The 17719-nt window shown below is 40.1% G+C and overlaps 1 protein-coding gene across 1 annotated transcript in view; it reads left to right on the top strand.

Moving 5' to 3' along the window:
• Nucleotides 1–102: 102 nt before the first annotated feature.
• P3H2 (prolyl 3-hydroxylase 2) overlaps nucleotides 103–17719 on the top strand; it is a 164982-nt gene continuing 147365 nt past the window's right edge. Inside the window, exon 1 of the mRNA XM_024245315.3 lies at nucleotides 103–646. Coding sequence (XP_024101083.1) covers nucleotides 176–646 — 471 coding nt within the window. The 5' untranslated portion in view covers nucleotides 103–175. The remainder of the gene's footprint in view (nucleotides 647–17719) is intronic.

The raw sequence follows: 17719 nt of genomic DNA, 5'->3' as shown, positions 1-17719 counted from the left end.
ACGGCCTCCGCCTCTCAGTACGCGGAGCGCCGGCGGTCACCTGGGGCTCGCGGAGCAGCCAGATCGCGGCGGAGTCGGCGCGCTTCCCCCAGCTAAGGTGGGAGAGGGGACCCGGCCGCGAGGTGCCCCGAAGCCCTCTCGAGCGTAACCGTCCCGCGCCTCTCTGAGGCGGAGGATGCGGGAGCGCATCTGGGCGCCGCTGCCGCTGCTGCTGCTGTCGCTGCTACTGCCGCCACTGTGGGGCGGCCCCCCGGATAGCCCACGCCGGGAGCTGGAGCTGGAGCCCGGGCCTCTGCAGCCCTTCGACCTGCTCTACGCCAGCGGCGCGGCCGCCTACTACAGCGGAGACTACGAGCAAGCGGTGCGCGACTTGGAAGCGGCGCTGCGCAGCCACCGGCGCCTGCGGGAAATCCGCACGCGCTGTGCCCGCCACTGCGCGGCGCGCCACCCGCTCGCGCTCCCCGGCGAGGGCCCCGGGGCCGAGCTGCCCCTTTTCCGCTCCTTGTTGGGACGGGCGCGCTGTTATCACAGCTGTGAGACCCAGCGCCTCGGGGGCCCCGCATCCCGCCACCGCGTCAGCGAGGATGTGCGCAGCGACTTCCAGCGCAGAGTGCCTTACAACTACCTGCAGCGGGCCTACATCAAGGTACCCACAGAGCGCTCCTCCGCTCCAAAGCCCCTGCGGCTCTCACATGCTCTCTTGAGCCCTCCCTGCTGCCCCCGTCATCTCTGTTCAGTCTTTCAAATTGGGTCTCCTTAAATATGTGTCTCAGTTTGTGAATCCAGATATCTGGTGGCCCTATCTCTGTATGCAACAATTAACTTGAACAAGTCTTTTTCACTCTTTCTCAGAGCCAGCTTCTCTCTCTCACAAAGAGGACTGTCCTGATAAGGTGATGTTTAAAGTATCCATTCAGCACTAATTCATGAGGCGTTGACAAAGCTGAATCTAGTACAATTTCTCTTCTCCCTTCTCACTTCCCATTTCTCTTCTCCCTTCTCACTTCCCATTTCTCTTGTCTCCTCTCTCTCATCCTTCCTGTACTGTAGTCTGCACCTCTTCTCTGAAGTTTAAAAGAATCTTCAAAATAGTGAAGTTGAAAGACCTGTTCCAAAGCAAATTTCTCTCTCTTCTCCCCTTTACCTACAAAAAAGTAAAGATCAAAGGTTAAAGAGAAGGTATGCTTGGAGGAGGCGAAGCTGTCTGAGGCAGTCTCAGTCAAAGTATCCACCCTAAGTGTTGACTTTTTCTCCTTTGATAGAGGGCTTCCGTTTTCTGGTGGTATCCATTGGACTGGGTTACTAGGCATCAGTCCTCTCTTTCTAGTTTTATTTTTGTATGCCTAACTTGCCTAAAGTTAGTGTCAGGAGGTATAGTGTGCATATTGACATATTGTTCACATCCATAACTTTGAAGATCTCTCTGGATGCTTCAGCAGAGGGAATTTGAATGAGTTCTTCAACCTCCACTGCCACTCACCCAATTTTCCTTCACATTGACACTCTTAACCCTTCTTTCTGGTTTTCTATGTTAATATATCAATGTCTCTTCTACAGCTACTGGAAAAGTGGAAGCTTTGGGGTTGGTTGGTCATGCTAGCCAATGGACCAGGCTGCTTTGCTTTGCTTTGCTTTTTTCTTTTCTCTTCTCTTCTCTTTTCTCTTTTCTTCTCTTTTCTTTTTTTGACGGAGTTTTGCTCTTGTCACCCAGGCTGGAGTGTAGTGGTGCAATCTTGGCTCACTGCAACCTCCGCCTCCCAGGCTCAAGCGATTCTCCTGCCTCAGCCTCCTGAGTAGCTGGGATTACAGGTGTGCACCACCATACCTGGCTAATTTTTGTGTGTGTTTGTATATTTTTAGTAGAGAAGGGGTTTCACCATTGGCCAGGATGGTCTCGAACTCCTGACCTCAGGTGACCTGCCCGTCTTGGCCTCCAAAAGTGCTGGGATTATAGGCATGAGCATGGCTGGACCAGGCTGCATTTCTAAGGAGATGAAAGTACATACCATGTTCAAATATCCAAATGCCTTTTGCAGCTCATCCCACAAGATCTCTGCCCTCATCTGTGGTAGGGTTCTCTCAGATTGGCAGCTGTTGGTGGAGTGCACGAAATTTCAACTAAGTATAAATCTTAACTTCCTGTGTATTGTGGCTAAGGTGTTGGAGTTCCCTGGACTAGTATCTTGGGCAAGAAATGAGGAGAAAGCCTGAATCCTTTCCAGGAGTTGTCTTCTACTTGCTTGTGCCTCCTGATTGCTAAGGCATGTATGAAATATAACTCTAATTTCTTCTAAGTGATTGACACAATTTCTGGTGGTCTTACAGAAATCAGTCAACACCAGGCAGAGAGGGGACCTTGAGTGTCTGACAGTGAAGTTATCATAAGCTAGTTCCCAGAGCAGAACATGGGTGGTCCCTGTAGCTTGGTCCTCCCAGGAGTCTCAGATGTGAGGTTAGCAGTCCTGCTGTTAATTCTGTCACAAATTTTGGACATATTTTCCTTTCTCATATCTGGAGAAAGAATACATATTCAAGGTCAGTCCTATAAAAATAAATAACCATGAGGTAACTCTCAATATGTGGGTTTCCCTGGTTCTGGAATTCTGCTTGCTTCACTGTTAATGTTAGCATTTGTCAGTCATTTCTCCTCTGGTTCCCTGGTTGGAGGTCAAAGAAGGTGAAGCCATAGGTTTAACATACCTCAAATTTTTGTGGTGAATTGATTACAGGAACAAGTCACACTCTGTAAGTGAATTACTGGGTGTTGTCTGATGAATTAATGAAGTTTAAGAAGTTCTTTCAAAGATATGTGGCTTCATGTGTTCATTTCAGTTCTACCAGCAATATTTCTGAGAGCAGAACAAGTCTTGCATCTTCTCCCTACTTCTCTTCTCTGGCAGTTTCTTGGATCTATGTAATTGATAATCTCTTAAGAAGAAAATATTTTATCCCTTTGGAAATTCATTTTTGAAAGTTGGAGTTTATGAACATCTAAAAATGCATCATGGTTTTTCTCTCCCCTGCATCCCCCTCCCCCAGCCCCCAAGAACCCCACAATTTTAGCCTTTGTTTGGCTTCCTTGGAATTTCACTTATGAATATGCACACACACCATCTTTTGAGACTGAAAAAAAAAAAAAAACCTCTCAAATAATAAAAGAACATCCGGAGCTCTGGCAGGTCTGGATTCTAGGGCATTAATTCCCTGATGTTAGGATGAGGTACTCCCTGCATGTGACTGGATATGGTCACGGTGCCGTGTATTGTTTAATTGCTTTTGACATCAGTGATCCAGTTTGCACTTAAAAGGATAATCCTGGACTAGATCAAATTCAGTGAGGGAGGACTAGAATGCTTCATAAAGCTAAGAAAGTACAGTTATTCTCGGCTAAGAGATTTTCCAACTATAGAAGCTCTCAGGATATGTTACTGCGCCCCCAAATCCTGCTGAGTGGGCCTCCGATGAAAGCAGATTATTTGTGCTGGTGTGTTGGAGGGGAAGAAGGATGAAAAATCATGAAATCTGAGATCCAAAGAGTTCAATTTCTTGGTTCACAGATGAGGAAAGGGATGTTTCTAAATGTTTAATAGAAAGGTAAAGAGGTTTGCTCAGTGTCACATATTTAGTGGCATACCAAATGATCTGTTGAAATGAGCACAGGGCTGGAAGTCAGGAGTCTGGATTCTTCCAATAACTGATTCCGATAGCTTTCCTGTGCCCACTGGCCTGTAGGTTCACATCAGGTCCCAGAGAATGCTGCATACCCCAGGGCTATCCTTATGCCAGATTTGGACAGCTCCAGGGATGAGTATGTCCTTGTCTTGCAGGGTAACAGATACTCACTACATCTTTCATAAGCCTTGCTCTGTTGAATTTTTTCAAGGCCTGGCATGTTGGGAATTTGCCTAGACAGCTATGAGGCAGTAGTTTCACGTGGCTCCTAGCCATACTTTTTGTTTAAAGGCAGCGTGAGACTCTTCAAACTTTTGATTTTTATCATTTAAGATTGTTAGAGATAACCCATGATTCACAGCCTAAGATGTAAGATATAGCTTTTATCATTGCATTCTCTGCTCAGAAACCTTCAGTGGCCTTCCTTGCTACCATATAAAGCTCAAATAGTTAACCATAGCATCCACAGCCTGGCTCCCTCTCAACCTTCCCACCCTATCTTCCCCAACTCTGCCACCCTCCAGCCAAAGGTAACAATGAGTGCTTTGTCTTATGCCTGACACTTTTGCATCTCTTGGCCTTGTTTAGTCTTTCTTGGGAGGTGTAGAGGCTTTAGAATAGGAAAGATATGGGATTAATTTTTAGTTTTCCCAGTCTCTGTCTGTGTGACTGTCAGCAAATTACATAAGATTTTTCAGCTTTAGTTCTCCCATCTGCAAAATGGGGAAATAATGGGGCCTACCTTCCTATTTTAGGTTAAGTTTAAGAGATGAGTGATGTAAAGCACCCAGAATAGGGCCTGATTCTCAGTAACCATTGGAGATACATTTATTCTTTTTATTAGTTAAAATAGTAGACCTTTCCTCCTCCTTTTCTACATGTTCAAATCATAACTATCCTAACATATAAATGCACCTATTTCTGTGAGTTCTTCCTTCACTCCATCTACAACTCCCAAAAGTACACCATTTCTCCCTTTTCTGAATTCCCACAGTAACAAATTTGTTCCTCCTCTGTCATTTTTCATTTTTAACCTTATTTTGGAAAAATTGATAATTTTGTTATTACTTAGGTGAGCTTCTTGAAATCAAGAACTGTCTTAGTGATTCTTGTATCTCCTAAAGTAGAGGTTCCCAGATTTGGATGATTAATAAATGGATAATTATTATTAATCATCAGGGGCTTTAAAATGTGATTTAAAATTAGAGATAAAGGCTCAGTAGGTCTGAGTTGGGTCATCGGCAACCATCTTCCCTTCAAATACCTAAAACGGGGGGTGGTAGCAGTAGATGTTCAGTGTATGTTTGCTGAATGAATAATAACTTGGTTCCATGCATATGAAATAATGTTGAGGAAGATTTCTGCATGGTGGCAGGAGGTTTTCTCACTTTAGTTGTTTGGCTTCCTGGCTGGTCAGTTGGGAGAGAACGTTACAGGACTGTTGACTGCCTGACTTCTCACTATTTTCTACTTAAAAGTTCTGGCTAATGTTGCAAACTTTCACCCCCTTTCCCACCCCCCTTTTTCTTCTTTAGTTCTTATTACTTAAAACTGTACTTCAGAATACCCTTGACATATTGTACCTGTTTCATGCACAATTCTGGAATTAAAACAAACATGAGGGATACTTTTCTTTCTTATCTGTGTCCTTTATAATCAGGAATGGTTTGACAGTGTGTTTTTTTTTTTTCTCCCACTTTTCCCAACCATTTAAAAAAAAAAAAGAAAAGAAAAAAAATGCTGTTTATTTATTCGTTTTTCTACTCAAAACAAGCTTGCCCCGGCTTGTTTTGTTTCTGTGCCGTTGCTTTGTTCCATTTGACCTTTGTTTTTCTTCTTAGGATTAAAAAGAAGGGGAAAAATAAATACACAATTACATTAGGCAATTCTGTTTTGGTCGTAGAGTCCTCTCTTGAAACTTCCTGTATCTTGACCATAATCTATTTGATTAGTATTAAAAGGAAGGGGAAAAATAAAGACACAATTACATTAGGCAATTCTGTTTTGGTCCTAGAGTCCTCTTGAAACTTCCTTTATCTTGACCATAATCTATTTGATTAGTGGTTCCTAGGGGAAAACAAAGTAAACTCTAGGAATTTCCTCACTCTTACTCTGTTTTGTCAACTGCTATCTCTTTCTATAATGAATGTCTTAAAATGAAATTGAAAACCCAGACAAGTGCATCATATAGATCTTATTAGTTTAGAATAAAATGCTTTCCTGAATTTCATATTTAAATTATTTTTACCTATTTGTAGAATATGTATATTTTATCTGCAAATTATTTCAAATAGAAGATTGATTTCGTATCTTCTTGAAATAGCTGTTATGAAATTGTTCTAATGGTTATTTCCTCAAAAGATGAAGCTTTTCCCCCCTCTCTTTAACAACTGAACACTTTTTTGTGCTTAAATCATCAAAATGTACAGGTCACTGTCTTTATGTCTCACTCCTTAGGAAGGAAACCTGAGAGATTGTTCATCTAGCTAGTTTTTAGGTCCCGTGTGGTAAGGAATTAGAATCACAATTGTTCCTCCTTGGGATTGACCCATATTTAAAAGCCTGGTCAACTCCTTATCAGTCATATATTGCCCGTATAAGTGATAAGTGCCACAGAGGCTTAAAATTTAATTAGATGGGGCTGGGCATGGTGGTTCAAGCCTGTAATCCCAGCACTTTGGGAGGCCGATGTGGGCGTATCATGAGGTCAGGAGATAGAGACCATCCTGGCTAACACAGTGAAACCCCGTCTCTACTAAAAATACAAAAAATTAGCCGGGCGTGGTGGCGGGCGCCTGTAGTCCCAGCTACTCGGGAGGCTGAGGCAGGAGAATGGTGTGAACCTGGGAGGCGGAGCTTGCAGTGAGCCCAGATCGCGCCACTACACTCCAGCCTGAGCGACAGAGCGAGACTCCGCCTCAAAAAAAATAAATAAATAATAATTAGATGAGGGCAGCAACTGCTTGCAAGTATTCTCCCATGGGTAATCAGCCTGGTTAATCAGGGATTCCTTCCTAGCCATTTTTTTTTGAGACGGAGTCTCGCTCTGTCGCCCAGGCTGGAGTGCAGTGGCGCCATCTTGGCTCATTGCAGGCTCCGCCTCCCGGGTTCTCGCCGTTCTCCTGCCTCAGCCTCCCGAGTAGCTGGGACTACAGGCGCCCGCCACCACGCCCGGCTAATTTCTTTTTGTATTTTTAGTAGAGACGGGGTTTCACCGTGTTAGCCAGGATGGTCTCGATCTCCCGACCTCGTGATCCGCCCGCCTGGGCCTCCCAAAGTGCTGGGATTACAGGCGTGAGCCACCGCGCCCGGCCTCCTTCCTAGCCTTTAACAAAGGAAATTAATAAACTGCTGTCTCCCTTTCTTCATAGACCTCGTCTCTCAGAATCAAATGGATTCTGTTAGTAATATCATCTGCTCGTTGATACACTCCAAAGGGGTAGCTGTGAAATTCTCTTGGAAATGCTTGATAAAATGTCAACTTCCTCATAGGCGAGACTTGATACATTTTGAAAGGTGGATAGGTTCACCTAAATGAAGACTTGCTGGATTTGATATAATGACTATTCTTTTGTATTGCTAAGGAATTAAGTAAACTGTGGATTTCTTAGAATCACAGATTTTATAGCTGGAAGAGACTCCAAAGGAACATCTTCAAGTCAACTAACTGCTTTGGGGCAGTGACGTAGAAGTGAGGAAGGGAAGGATAACTATTTTGTTCAAGAAATGTAATCTAACAAGGGTGGAAGTGGTAGTTATTAAAATTATAAAAATGCTATAGCTTGAAAGGCCCTCAAAGATCATGAAAAAAATCTATCCCTGTCACTTAACAGATGATGACACTGGCCTCACAGATTCTACAACAAATCAAGAAGGGCCAGCAAATGGAGCTTGGTCCAGAGTAGGTTTTCTCACTTCCAGTCTCCTGCTCTTTCCAGCCTCTATGTAAGTCATGGCTACCTCCTTGAGGGGTGGTCTGGTGAATCAGTGGTGCACTTGAGACCTGCAGTAAACCCATTGCCTTCAGAGACAAAGAGGACATAAGACACATCTTGGACTGCCCCCTCCACCCTGCACTTTCATTCACATGATACATAAGTTATTCAGCCAAAAGTCACAGTTGTCTGGTGGAAAATGTTGCATTTCTCATTAGGAAAAATAATTCCTCCTGTCTTTTTTTTCCATTCATCTTTCTTCTGTAATTCTTTTTCTGTCTTTTTATTCATCCCTCCTTTCCTGCTGTCTGATTTTCTAGCCGAGTATTTTCCACCAGACCTTGTCATCATTTGCCAAATGGCCTACACATATCTTTAAAAAAAATAATTTGGTGTCAACCTTCTGAGTGGCATTCCTAGTGTTGTATCTGTGTTTTGCTGGTTTTAGTACTGAAGAGGACTGCAGACTGTTGTTGAAAGAAGCTATTTCTCTTGACCACACTCCTTTCTGCTCTACTGTACTATATCATTTCCTCTAGTTATTTCTCTGTTTTTCCTTGGCCCTACCCGTGCATTGTCCTGTTAGTGGTCTACACAATGAAAGTACATCTGAAAAGAAGAGAGCAGAGGGAAAAATGGGGAAAGAGAAAATAGTGGTAGACCTAAGGTCAGATTTCTAGCTGTAATAAAATAAAAGCCATTGAGCCTCTCATTTAATCTGATAAACAGTCATAGGTATCTACTTTTTGATACGGTTTTTATGTCACTTACCGTCATGTGTGTTGTGCAAGACCTGGGTATGGGTTGCAGGAAGATGTTCCCCACCAGCTCTCTCTCTTTCTGCCACTGCCCCCCTGCACATTCATGAAACATTAGTACTCCAACCATTTCATTTTATGGATGGGAAAATAAAGCTCAAAAGAGAATTGAGTTGATCAAAGTAAATGCAATCAAATGGAAGATCCAGGATTAGAATCCAGGAACCCAGACTCCCTCCGACTCCTGTGACATTGCCATTGACCACTAATTGTAAGATCCACACTAGAATAGGGTTCCTCCCATTAATGAGCTCACATCTAATATAGAAGATTTCAAATGGCACATAATTATAACACAAGACCCATGGGGAAAATTGTCAACCATAATACAAGTTATAGGATTATTTTTATTGCACTCCCCATTATTCCGTTAATGAGAAAGTGACTTAACCCTAGGGACATTAACGATTTCAACAAGTTTTACTTTTCTCTCTCTGAGCATCTTCCATGAATTCCTGTGAATAGAAGTGGCTGGACCAGTTGTCTGTGATTCTGACATTGAGGCTGTCAAGAATATTGTTTATGGCAAGAATCCATGCATCAGGTAAATTAGATGCATGATATTCTGTACAAAATTTTCCGTGTCTTTGGAAGTTCATAAGAAAGAAAGAGTCACATTCAAGTGGGGAATAGGAAGACCAGAAACTGGTTTCATGGAGGAAGTGTTGTTTAAAATCTTTATTCTAGAGGGGCTAATGCTAGTTTCCACATTGGGGTTTTGGATACACAGATGAAAGCTACAGTGTCATTTCTGTATATAGTATATTAAAATAGAGCCCCTCTGACTGATTTTTTTTTAAAAAAGGCATTCTTTCTCCCCACCCTTTACCACCCTATCTTTCTGCAGCTGTACCCTGCCACATTAGTGGAACACTAGTATTCCAGGCATCCCATTTTACAGATGGAAAATAAAGGCCAAAAGAGAATTGAGTGACCCAAATTTTACAGCACTGTAAGAGAAAGACCAGGATTAGAATCCAAGAACCCTGACTTCCATTTCTGTGAAATGGCTGTTGACCACTATTTGTAAGGCCCACAGTGAAAACACAAGCTTAACGAAGTTAAAATGAAACACACAGCATGCCACTTGCATTATTTGCTAAATGAAAGAGACCGTGAAATAAAAGCCACAATCTTCTTATGCAATGTTATTCCTTGTACTACTGTTCTTCCTACTTCTGGGGAAAACTCAGAAATAAGAACCTGAGTCAATGCTGTTCCCAGTTAGCTTAATGAAAGTGAATGAGGCAAAGGATCTTCTTTGGAAGGGAAGTAGAGGAATAGGAGCCAGAAAGGGGGAGATCCAAAACGTCAGAATTTCTAGAAGTGCAGGGCTATCAGAATGATCCTGCTGGAATTCATTATCTACAAATATTAGATTCAGTTTTTGAGCACATAACAGGGAAACTTCTGGGGATTGCAGTTTAATTGTACTGGGACCCTGGAAAGGAATGGATAAAAGCAAAATATGTAATATAATAAATGATTACAAAACAAAGAAACTTTTAACAAATCTGGAAGCACAGGAAATTTGAGCCAATTTTGACATACTCTTCTTGCTTGAATGCTAAATTTGTAAGTCTGCCAAAATCTATAGATTTGAACAGAGAAATTGACACATAATTAAGACTCCAGGCATAGAGAATTACCTTAAAACCAGATTTGGCTGTTTTTTAAAAATGAGCTCAAATTATAGTATCAAAGACTAATCCAGTAGACCATACAAATTATTTCTCCACTGAAGCATGTGCTATTTTAAAATAATATTTTCATATGAAATCCAGGATCAACAATCAGCATTTGATTCTAATATATGCCATTTATAAATGCTGCCAGGGACAGAGACTTTCACAGTCAATCATTGTTTCTATAGGATTACCAAGGGCTCCGTTAAACAGTGGGGTTTGCAGGTTTTCAGGTCAATAAGCATTTCAGTCCGGGTTTCTCAACCTTGGCTGATTGATATTCTGGGATGAATAATTCTTTGTTGTGGCAAGCTGTCCTGTGCATTTTAGGATGGCCAGCAACATTCCTGGCCTTTACCTGTTATATCAGTAGTAACACATTCCACTCCCCTCCAAGCAGTGATAACAAAAAATGTCTCCATATATTGCAAAATGTCACTTGGAGGTCAAAATCACCCCAGATGGAAAAACACTGATTTAAACATTTAGCCATATTTAAGATGACTGGGCCAGGTGTGGTGGTTCATGCCTGTAATCCCAGCACTTTGGGAGGCTGAAGAGGGTGGATCACCTGAGGTCAGGAGTCCGGGACCAGCCTGGCCAACATGGTGAAACCCCAACTCTACTAAAAATACAAGAACTAGCTGAGTTTGGTGGTGTGCCTGTAATCCCAGCTACTCGGGAGGCTGAGATGGGAGAATTGCTTGAACCTGGGAGGGAGAGGCTGCAGTGAGCTGAGATCACACCACTGCATTCCAGCCTAGGCAATAGAGCGGGACCCTGTCTCAAAAACAAACAAACAAACAAAAAAAACCATCTATCAAGGTTAGATGGTTAGAGAAATACAATTTATACTAGATTATACTAGAAGACAATTTGCCAACTGATGAATTATAATATTTATAAAAAAAAAAAGTTTGGCTGCAGCTAGATATCTTTTAGAGGAGAAATCTATTGGAAATAGAGCTTCTCTCTTCAAGATGCAAAGCACTTGGCTTATATCCCATATCTGGTTCTCCATAGCTGCAGTAGCTCAGCTTATAGAAAAGATAAGATAGTTTTCTCTACTGATTGTCCTAACATGATGAGACAGGTTGCTTTAACAATACAAACTAACACATCTTAGTTGTGAATTTCAAACTCCAGAATGACTATATTTCTCATTCACCTTGTAAAGTTCCCAAACCCAATTATTTCTAAATAATCCACTGCAATCTGTAAGTTTTCTTTGGGTTAGCTCTGTGTCACATCCATTCTTAGGAAGCAGCTTGACTCAAAACAAAAATGCCAACTCACAGAAGGCTGGGAAGTGGGGGAAATAAGAGGAGGTCAGGTGAAAGAAAAAATATTAGAGAGAGAAAGAAAGAGAGAGGGAGGGAAGGAGGGAGCCAAAGAGTGATACAGAAACAGAGGAAGAAGGATGACGAGATAATGAACAAAAATGAAGCAAAGGAAAGCCAAGAGCAATTAGATTGAAGTCCAAAGGTCTCAGGCATGAAAAGAGTCTCACGAAAGAAAGCTAGGATGTTTCCCACTCTGATATCTGTCTCTGTTGTAAAATTAGTAATTGGGAAGCAGATGTTTGTCTTTCTTCCGCTCTGTATTGCCGTAAGGCCATATTCTATTGAGACACTTCTGCCTTGCTGAAGCCCGAACAGCAGAGCTAATCAGCTTCTTCAGTAAAGAGAAGGAAATAATTCCTCTGGCTAGAAATTCAACATGTACAACACTGAATATTTACCAAATGATATAATTCCCCTTTAAAAAAAAAAAAACAAACAAAAGAGAAAGATCCCAAATAAAAAATGCTAGCTAATAGTTTTCATTAAATTAAACTGTCAGCAATTTAAAAAAAATACTGAGGCCTTTTAGATGTAACCTTCTTTTTTAAGACCCTGGAGATATGAAGACAAGTAAGACACTCTTCCTATCTTCAAGTAAGTCACAGTCCATTGAAAAAAACAAATGTGTATATAGCTATAATATTAATTAACGTAATAAACAGAGGTACTCCTATGTGATTATGTAGTATCAATTCAGAGAAGTTTTGTATCAAAACAGTGAAATTAAATATGGGAAAGAAAAAGTAAAGATTTACAGGCTGGGCATAGACTGGCCACACCTGGCCCAGTCATCTTAAATATGGCTAAATGTTTAAATCAGTGTTTTTCCATCTGGGATGATTTTGACCTCCAGGTGACATTTTGCACTATATGGAGACATTTTTTGTTATCACTGCTTGGAGGGGAGTGGAATGTGTTACTACTGATATAACAGGTAAAGGCCAGGAATGTTGCTGGCCATCCTGAAATGCACAGCCTGTAAATGATCTCAGTGCTTTGGGAAGCTGAGGTGGGAGTTTCACTTGAGCCCAGGAGTTTGAGGCTGCAGTGAGCCATGATTGCACCACTGCACTCTAGCCAGGGTGACAGACCAAGACCATGTCTCAAAAAAGAAAAAAAATTATGGTGTGTGAAACCTGCCATTTAAAAACTACTGGTAATTTTTAGGCTGGGCACAATGCCTCATGCCTGTAATCCCAACACTTTGGGAGGTAGAGGCGGGAAGATTGCTTGAGTCCAGGAGTTCAAGACCAGCCTGTGTAATATAGTGGGAACCCTGTCTCTAAAAAAAAAAAAAATAAATAAGTAAAAATAAAATACTGGTAATTTTTAATACTTAGATAGGAAAAAAGGAATAAACAAAAAATACTGTTGGAAACAGAGACAGTGAAAAATTTGGAGAATTAATTTAATCAATAGTACAGGCAGTTTTAAGAATAAATTTGACTACATAGTTTGTAACAGAATCTGTACTATTCTGAAGCTTGAGAGAAATGTATGTATAGTAAGATATGAAACAATGCCTTTTAGGGAATTTTACTAATAGTTATAAAATCTATTACCTCAAAGCTAAATGTAAGTGAATTGTAGCTTTAAAGATTTTTTAAGTTTGATAAGGGAAATGTCATTTTGCCATTTCAGGTTCCTTTAAAATTCTAGGTGAAGCTCAACCTTCCCTTTTACAGTTCTCCAAATTGTTCACCCTCTTTGTGTCTCAATTTCTATCTCTGTGAAAAGATAATAATAAAAACTACCCAACTCATAGGGTTGATGAAAGGACAAAATGAGGAAATATTTGTGAAAGTCATTTATGAGGGATAGGATACATAAAATTAGGAGTGAGAAAATGGAGAAATTAAAATCCCTATTCGTAGACTAAATTATTCACACAAAAATGCTATGAAAGCGCAACAAGAAGAAAATCTTCTATTCATACAGCTGAAACACAGGTCAAAGAATCTCCCTACTTTATCAAGATAACTTGTTGAATTATTTTACCTCACTAGGTATAAATGTGTATCCATCTATCATCTATCTATCATCTAAATATATATCAAGAAAGTCATTAAACTAATAACGAAAAATGTTTTGTGTATGTGCAGAAAGAATCAGACTAAATACTCATATAGAAAAAATTGTCAGCCTTTGAAGACCATCTTATATTATCTTCTTGATACATTTTGTTTTCAAAACAGATTATAAAGAAACCTGAAATAGCAAAATGACATTTCCTTTAACAGACTTAAAAAGTCACTGAACTCAAACACTTGATCTTAGTTTTGAAGACAGTTATGTTTTATGACTATAGTTATTAGTGATAACAGATATTATTGACTATTACTATGTACTCGGTATTATGCTAAAAGCTTTATGTAAATTTTCTCATCAAGTTCTTTCAACAATCATGAGATCTAAACTCTAGTATATTCTTCATTTTTCAATAGGGATACTGAAACCTGAAAGATTAAATAATATGTCTGAGATTATACTGCTAGTAAGTAACAGAATCAGAATCTGAATCCAGATTTTTCTGATCACAAATCCTGAGTTGTCATCCACTTCTCATAGCTTGAGTTTTGACATCAAACAGATATATAGTCAAAAAAAGTTCTGACTTATATCAGTTGTTTGGGACTGTATGAAACTTGTCTACATGAATCAGAATTTTCTATCAGGAAAATGGCAATAATCATACCTATTTTACAAGGTACTTGTGAGAAGTTAAAAAAAAAAAGATTGTTCCTTGCCTCATAGCTGCTAGGCAGATGGTGAATTTCTAAGGGAAGATGAAGGGCAAAAGAATATTTAGGCAAATATATCATGGTAAGTGGAGAAAATAATTACATCTATAACAGGTACAGAATGCTGGGGGACATATAAAACAGGCGCTCGACCCATTCAGTCTTAGTAACTGGCTTCACGTTCAACACTGCGCATTGTAGTACAGACTTACCAGCCTCTTCACCATCAAGATAAAACAAAAATCATCCTCTTAATGGCAATTCGAGGCTGTTTGTTTGCTATGTTAAAAAATAGTCTTTTCTTTCTTCCCCACTAAATTCTCCCATTCTCTGATTTCACAATTTCCTTGAGATTGTGTCCTCTTCTTTGTATTTTTTTAAAATGGATTCTGTTCAAACACGTTCCAGATCTCCTCTGTTTCATATTAATAGATAAAATCTCTTCCCACAGATGCATCTTGGGAATTTTAAACCTCTTTAAACCTCCTTCCTACCCTGATTTCTTGTACCCATGGGAGATGACTTAAGTTTGAGAATCAACAAACATTTCTTCATCATAGACACCAAAATGAAACTGCTTTTTGTTTAGCAGTCAGGTAGTAGCTCACAAAAAGGAGTAGAAGGTTACTAGTCTAGGAATCAAGCAGTTTAGGCTCTACAGCCAGTTCTGTCATAAATGGCTTTCTCTAGTCCTTGGGGTTTGCATTTGGACTAGGGCAGCATTGGGCCAGTTGCTTAATAAGAGCTGTTCTGCATCTGCCAGCTTGAGATGCTAAAATTCTTTAGTGGATTGGTACAGCAAGCCAACAGTCTACCTGTGGAAACAGAAAATTGATGAGATTATAAAATAATGGAATATAAAGTGCAATGGACATAAAATAGTTTAAAAGATTACAGGAAAGGAATTACTTCCAGTTATCTAATGCTGGTCCTCATCTTGGGGCAGTGAATCTCTTTAAAGTAAAACTTGAAAGGAAGTTACACAAATATTTAATTTAATGGTACTTTAAGAGGGTAGAATAAACTAGGCCATGTTCAAGAAAGACAAAGAAGATAGATAAAAGACTCAAAACCGTATATGAGAAACAGCTGATATAGAGGATGAGTAAGCTAATGAAGAAAAGACAAGCAACAACAACAACAAAATCTCCTTTTGGAGGTTCAAAAAAGATTATCATTTGAGGCGATTGTTCCTGATCTTTATGGCACTGAAGAATTGAAGCGCTAGGACCAAGTAACAGAAATTACAGAAAACAAGATCTTGGCTCAAATATGAAAGACTTTCCTAACACTAACAGCTATTCTGAGATCTAATAGGAAGCCCTAGAAGGTGTTCAAACGTGAGTCCAACAAATACCTAATGTAGAGGTTGTATTTAAGGTGGAAGCACCAGAGTGATGTTGAAATAAATGAGATTTAAAATATTTTCCAATCCAAAGTCTATAAGACTCCATGATTTTGCGAAATGCAAATTTGTCTTGTACCCACAGAAGGGATCATTAAAGTGTTTTTCATTGAAAAAGTCATACAGTTTTCTAGCTTACTTTTGAATTCTAGTTAATGTATTTTAGGCCATGGTTGCCAGCCTACTCCCTATAAATAATTACATAATGCAAAAAAGAAAAGAGGAAAAAACAGTACTAAGGCCCTAAAACACACATGCAGAACACACATGCATGGAATATTTAGCAGTAATAATATCCACATGCATGATTGGCATCAGTCCTCTGATTTCTGACTCATGTCTCCATGAGATAACATCTGAGATGGATTTAGTTGTGGTTACATAGTACCACTGGGGGTTTTAAGTTAAATTTATTACAACTGATCAGGACACCCATGCTTAGGAATTGAAAGTAGGTATGCTTCTCTGAGCAAATATATCATGATATACCAAGTAAAAGCAATTTCATTTATAGAGGCTTTGCAATCCTATTCTGATTTGCTTGCTGTATATGCTGTCCAGAGGCCAATCTTTAAACCTGGTGGTGTTCTACACTGTAGTTCATTTCTCAAACTTTTATACTGTTAAAGAAATTTAAAGGGTATTAAAATATTAAATATTTTAAAGTAATATTTAAAGAATCCCTTTATCCGGCTCCCTCCTCTTTGAAGTTCTTCCCTCACTCTCTAGTTGGGAGCGGGAGGAGTGCCCTGATAGCACCACTGGAGTGGAGGGGAGTGGGTAGAAGCCTATGCTCTCTCGGACCAGCTGACATAAAGGTGAATTGAGCCATGGTTTTTGCCCCATGCTGTTTGGCTGGAGTAGAATAGATATTACCACGAATATTTCTGTTCTGCTATGCCTAATCCTTTGACTAGAGAGAGCATGCTTTCTAAATGATCTTTGAATGATGATGATGATGAATGTAATTTGGAATGGATATGATTTCAGATCTCTAGCAGAGTTTTGCTACCAATACTTTACCACAAAAAGCTACTGAAGGCAGGGTGTAGTGGCTCACTCCTGCAATCCCAGCACTTGGGGAAGCCGAGGCCGGCGGATCACTTGAGGTCATGAGTTCAAGATCAGCCTGGCCAACATAGCGAAATCCCATCTCTACTAAAAATACAAAAATTAGCCAGATGTGGTGGCGGGCACTTGTAATCCCAGCTACTTGGGAGGCTGAGGCACGAGAATCGGTTGAACCTGGGAGGCAGAGGTTGCAGTGAGCCGAGATCGTACCACTGCACCCCAGCCTAGGTGACAGAGCAAAACTTCGTCTAAAAACAAAAGCTACTGAAAAACTTCTAATGTTGAATAAAAATCTCTAAGTCAACTTTGTCACCACCACTAAATCAACCATAAGTAGGTGAACCGGATTGTGCTATAGTTCATGTCAAGTTGTTGAGTATTCTTTCCTACCTCTGCTTTAGACATATGGAAAAGTCCCAGTGCTCTTTCAGCCTTGCCACCAGCCTGCCCTTTCACTTGTTTATATGTCTGTAGATGAGGCTCCTCTAGAACACTGTGATTTAACTCTTCATAAATAAATACAGATTTGATCATCCTGGTCCACTTTCCCAATAGGATAGTTAGCAAAGCTTTACCTAATGTGTTATTTATGGAAAACCAATTTACTCAGAGTTTGGAATAGGAAAAAAAAGTTTCTAAGTGATGATTTCTTTTCCTGTAACCCATTGCCCCAGATTAAGTCTGATAGTCTTATGATCAATACCTCCTAAATTCCAGATTATTTTGTGTGAATCTTTGACCTAAACATTTACATATGGCTGATAGTACTATTTGAGTCTTGCATGTGATGGAAACTCATGCTTGTTGAATTTGAATTGTCAGTCCTCCTAGGACATAGGTTTGTCCATATGATTTTACACAGTTATTTAGAAAACTAGCATACCTCAGAAATATTGCAGGTTTGGTTCCAGACCATTGCAATAAAGCAAGCCTCACAATTTTTATTTTTTGGTTTCCCAGTGCATATAACATTTGTGTTTACATTATAATTTAGCCTATTAAATATGCAATAACATTATGTCTAAAAAACAACGTACATACCTTAATTT

The sequence above is a fragment of the Pongo abelii genome, chromosome 2, assembly GCF_028885655.2.
Source record: "Pongo abelii isolate AG06213 chromosome 2, NHGRI_mPonAbe1-v2.0_pri, whole genome shotgun sequence".
In the NCBI taxonomy this organism is placed as follows: Eukaryota; Metazoa; Chordata; class Mammalia; order Primates; family Hominidae; genus Pongo; species Pongo abelii.
The sequence above is the reverse complement of the archived record's forward strand: the minus strand, read 5'-3'. Positions and strand labels throughout refer to the sequence as shown.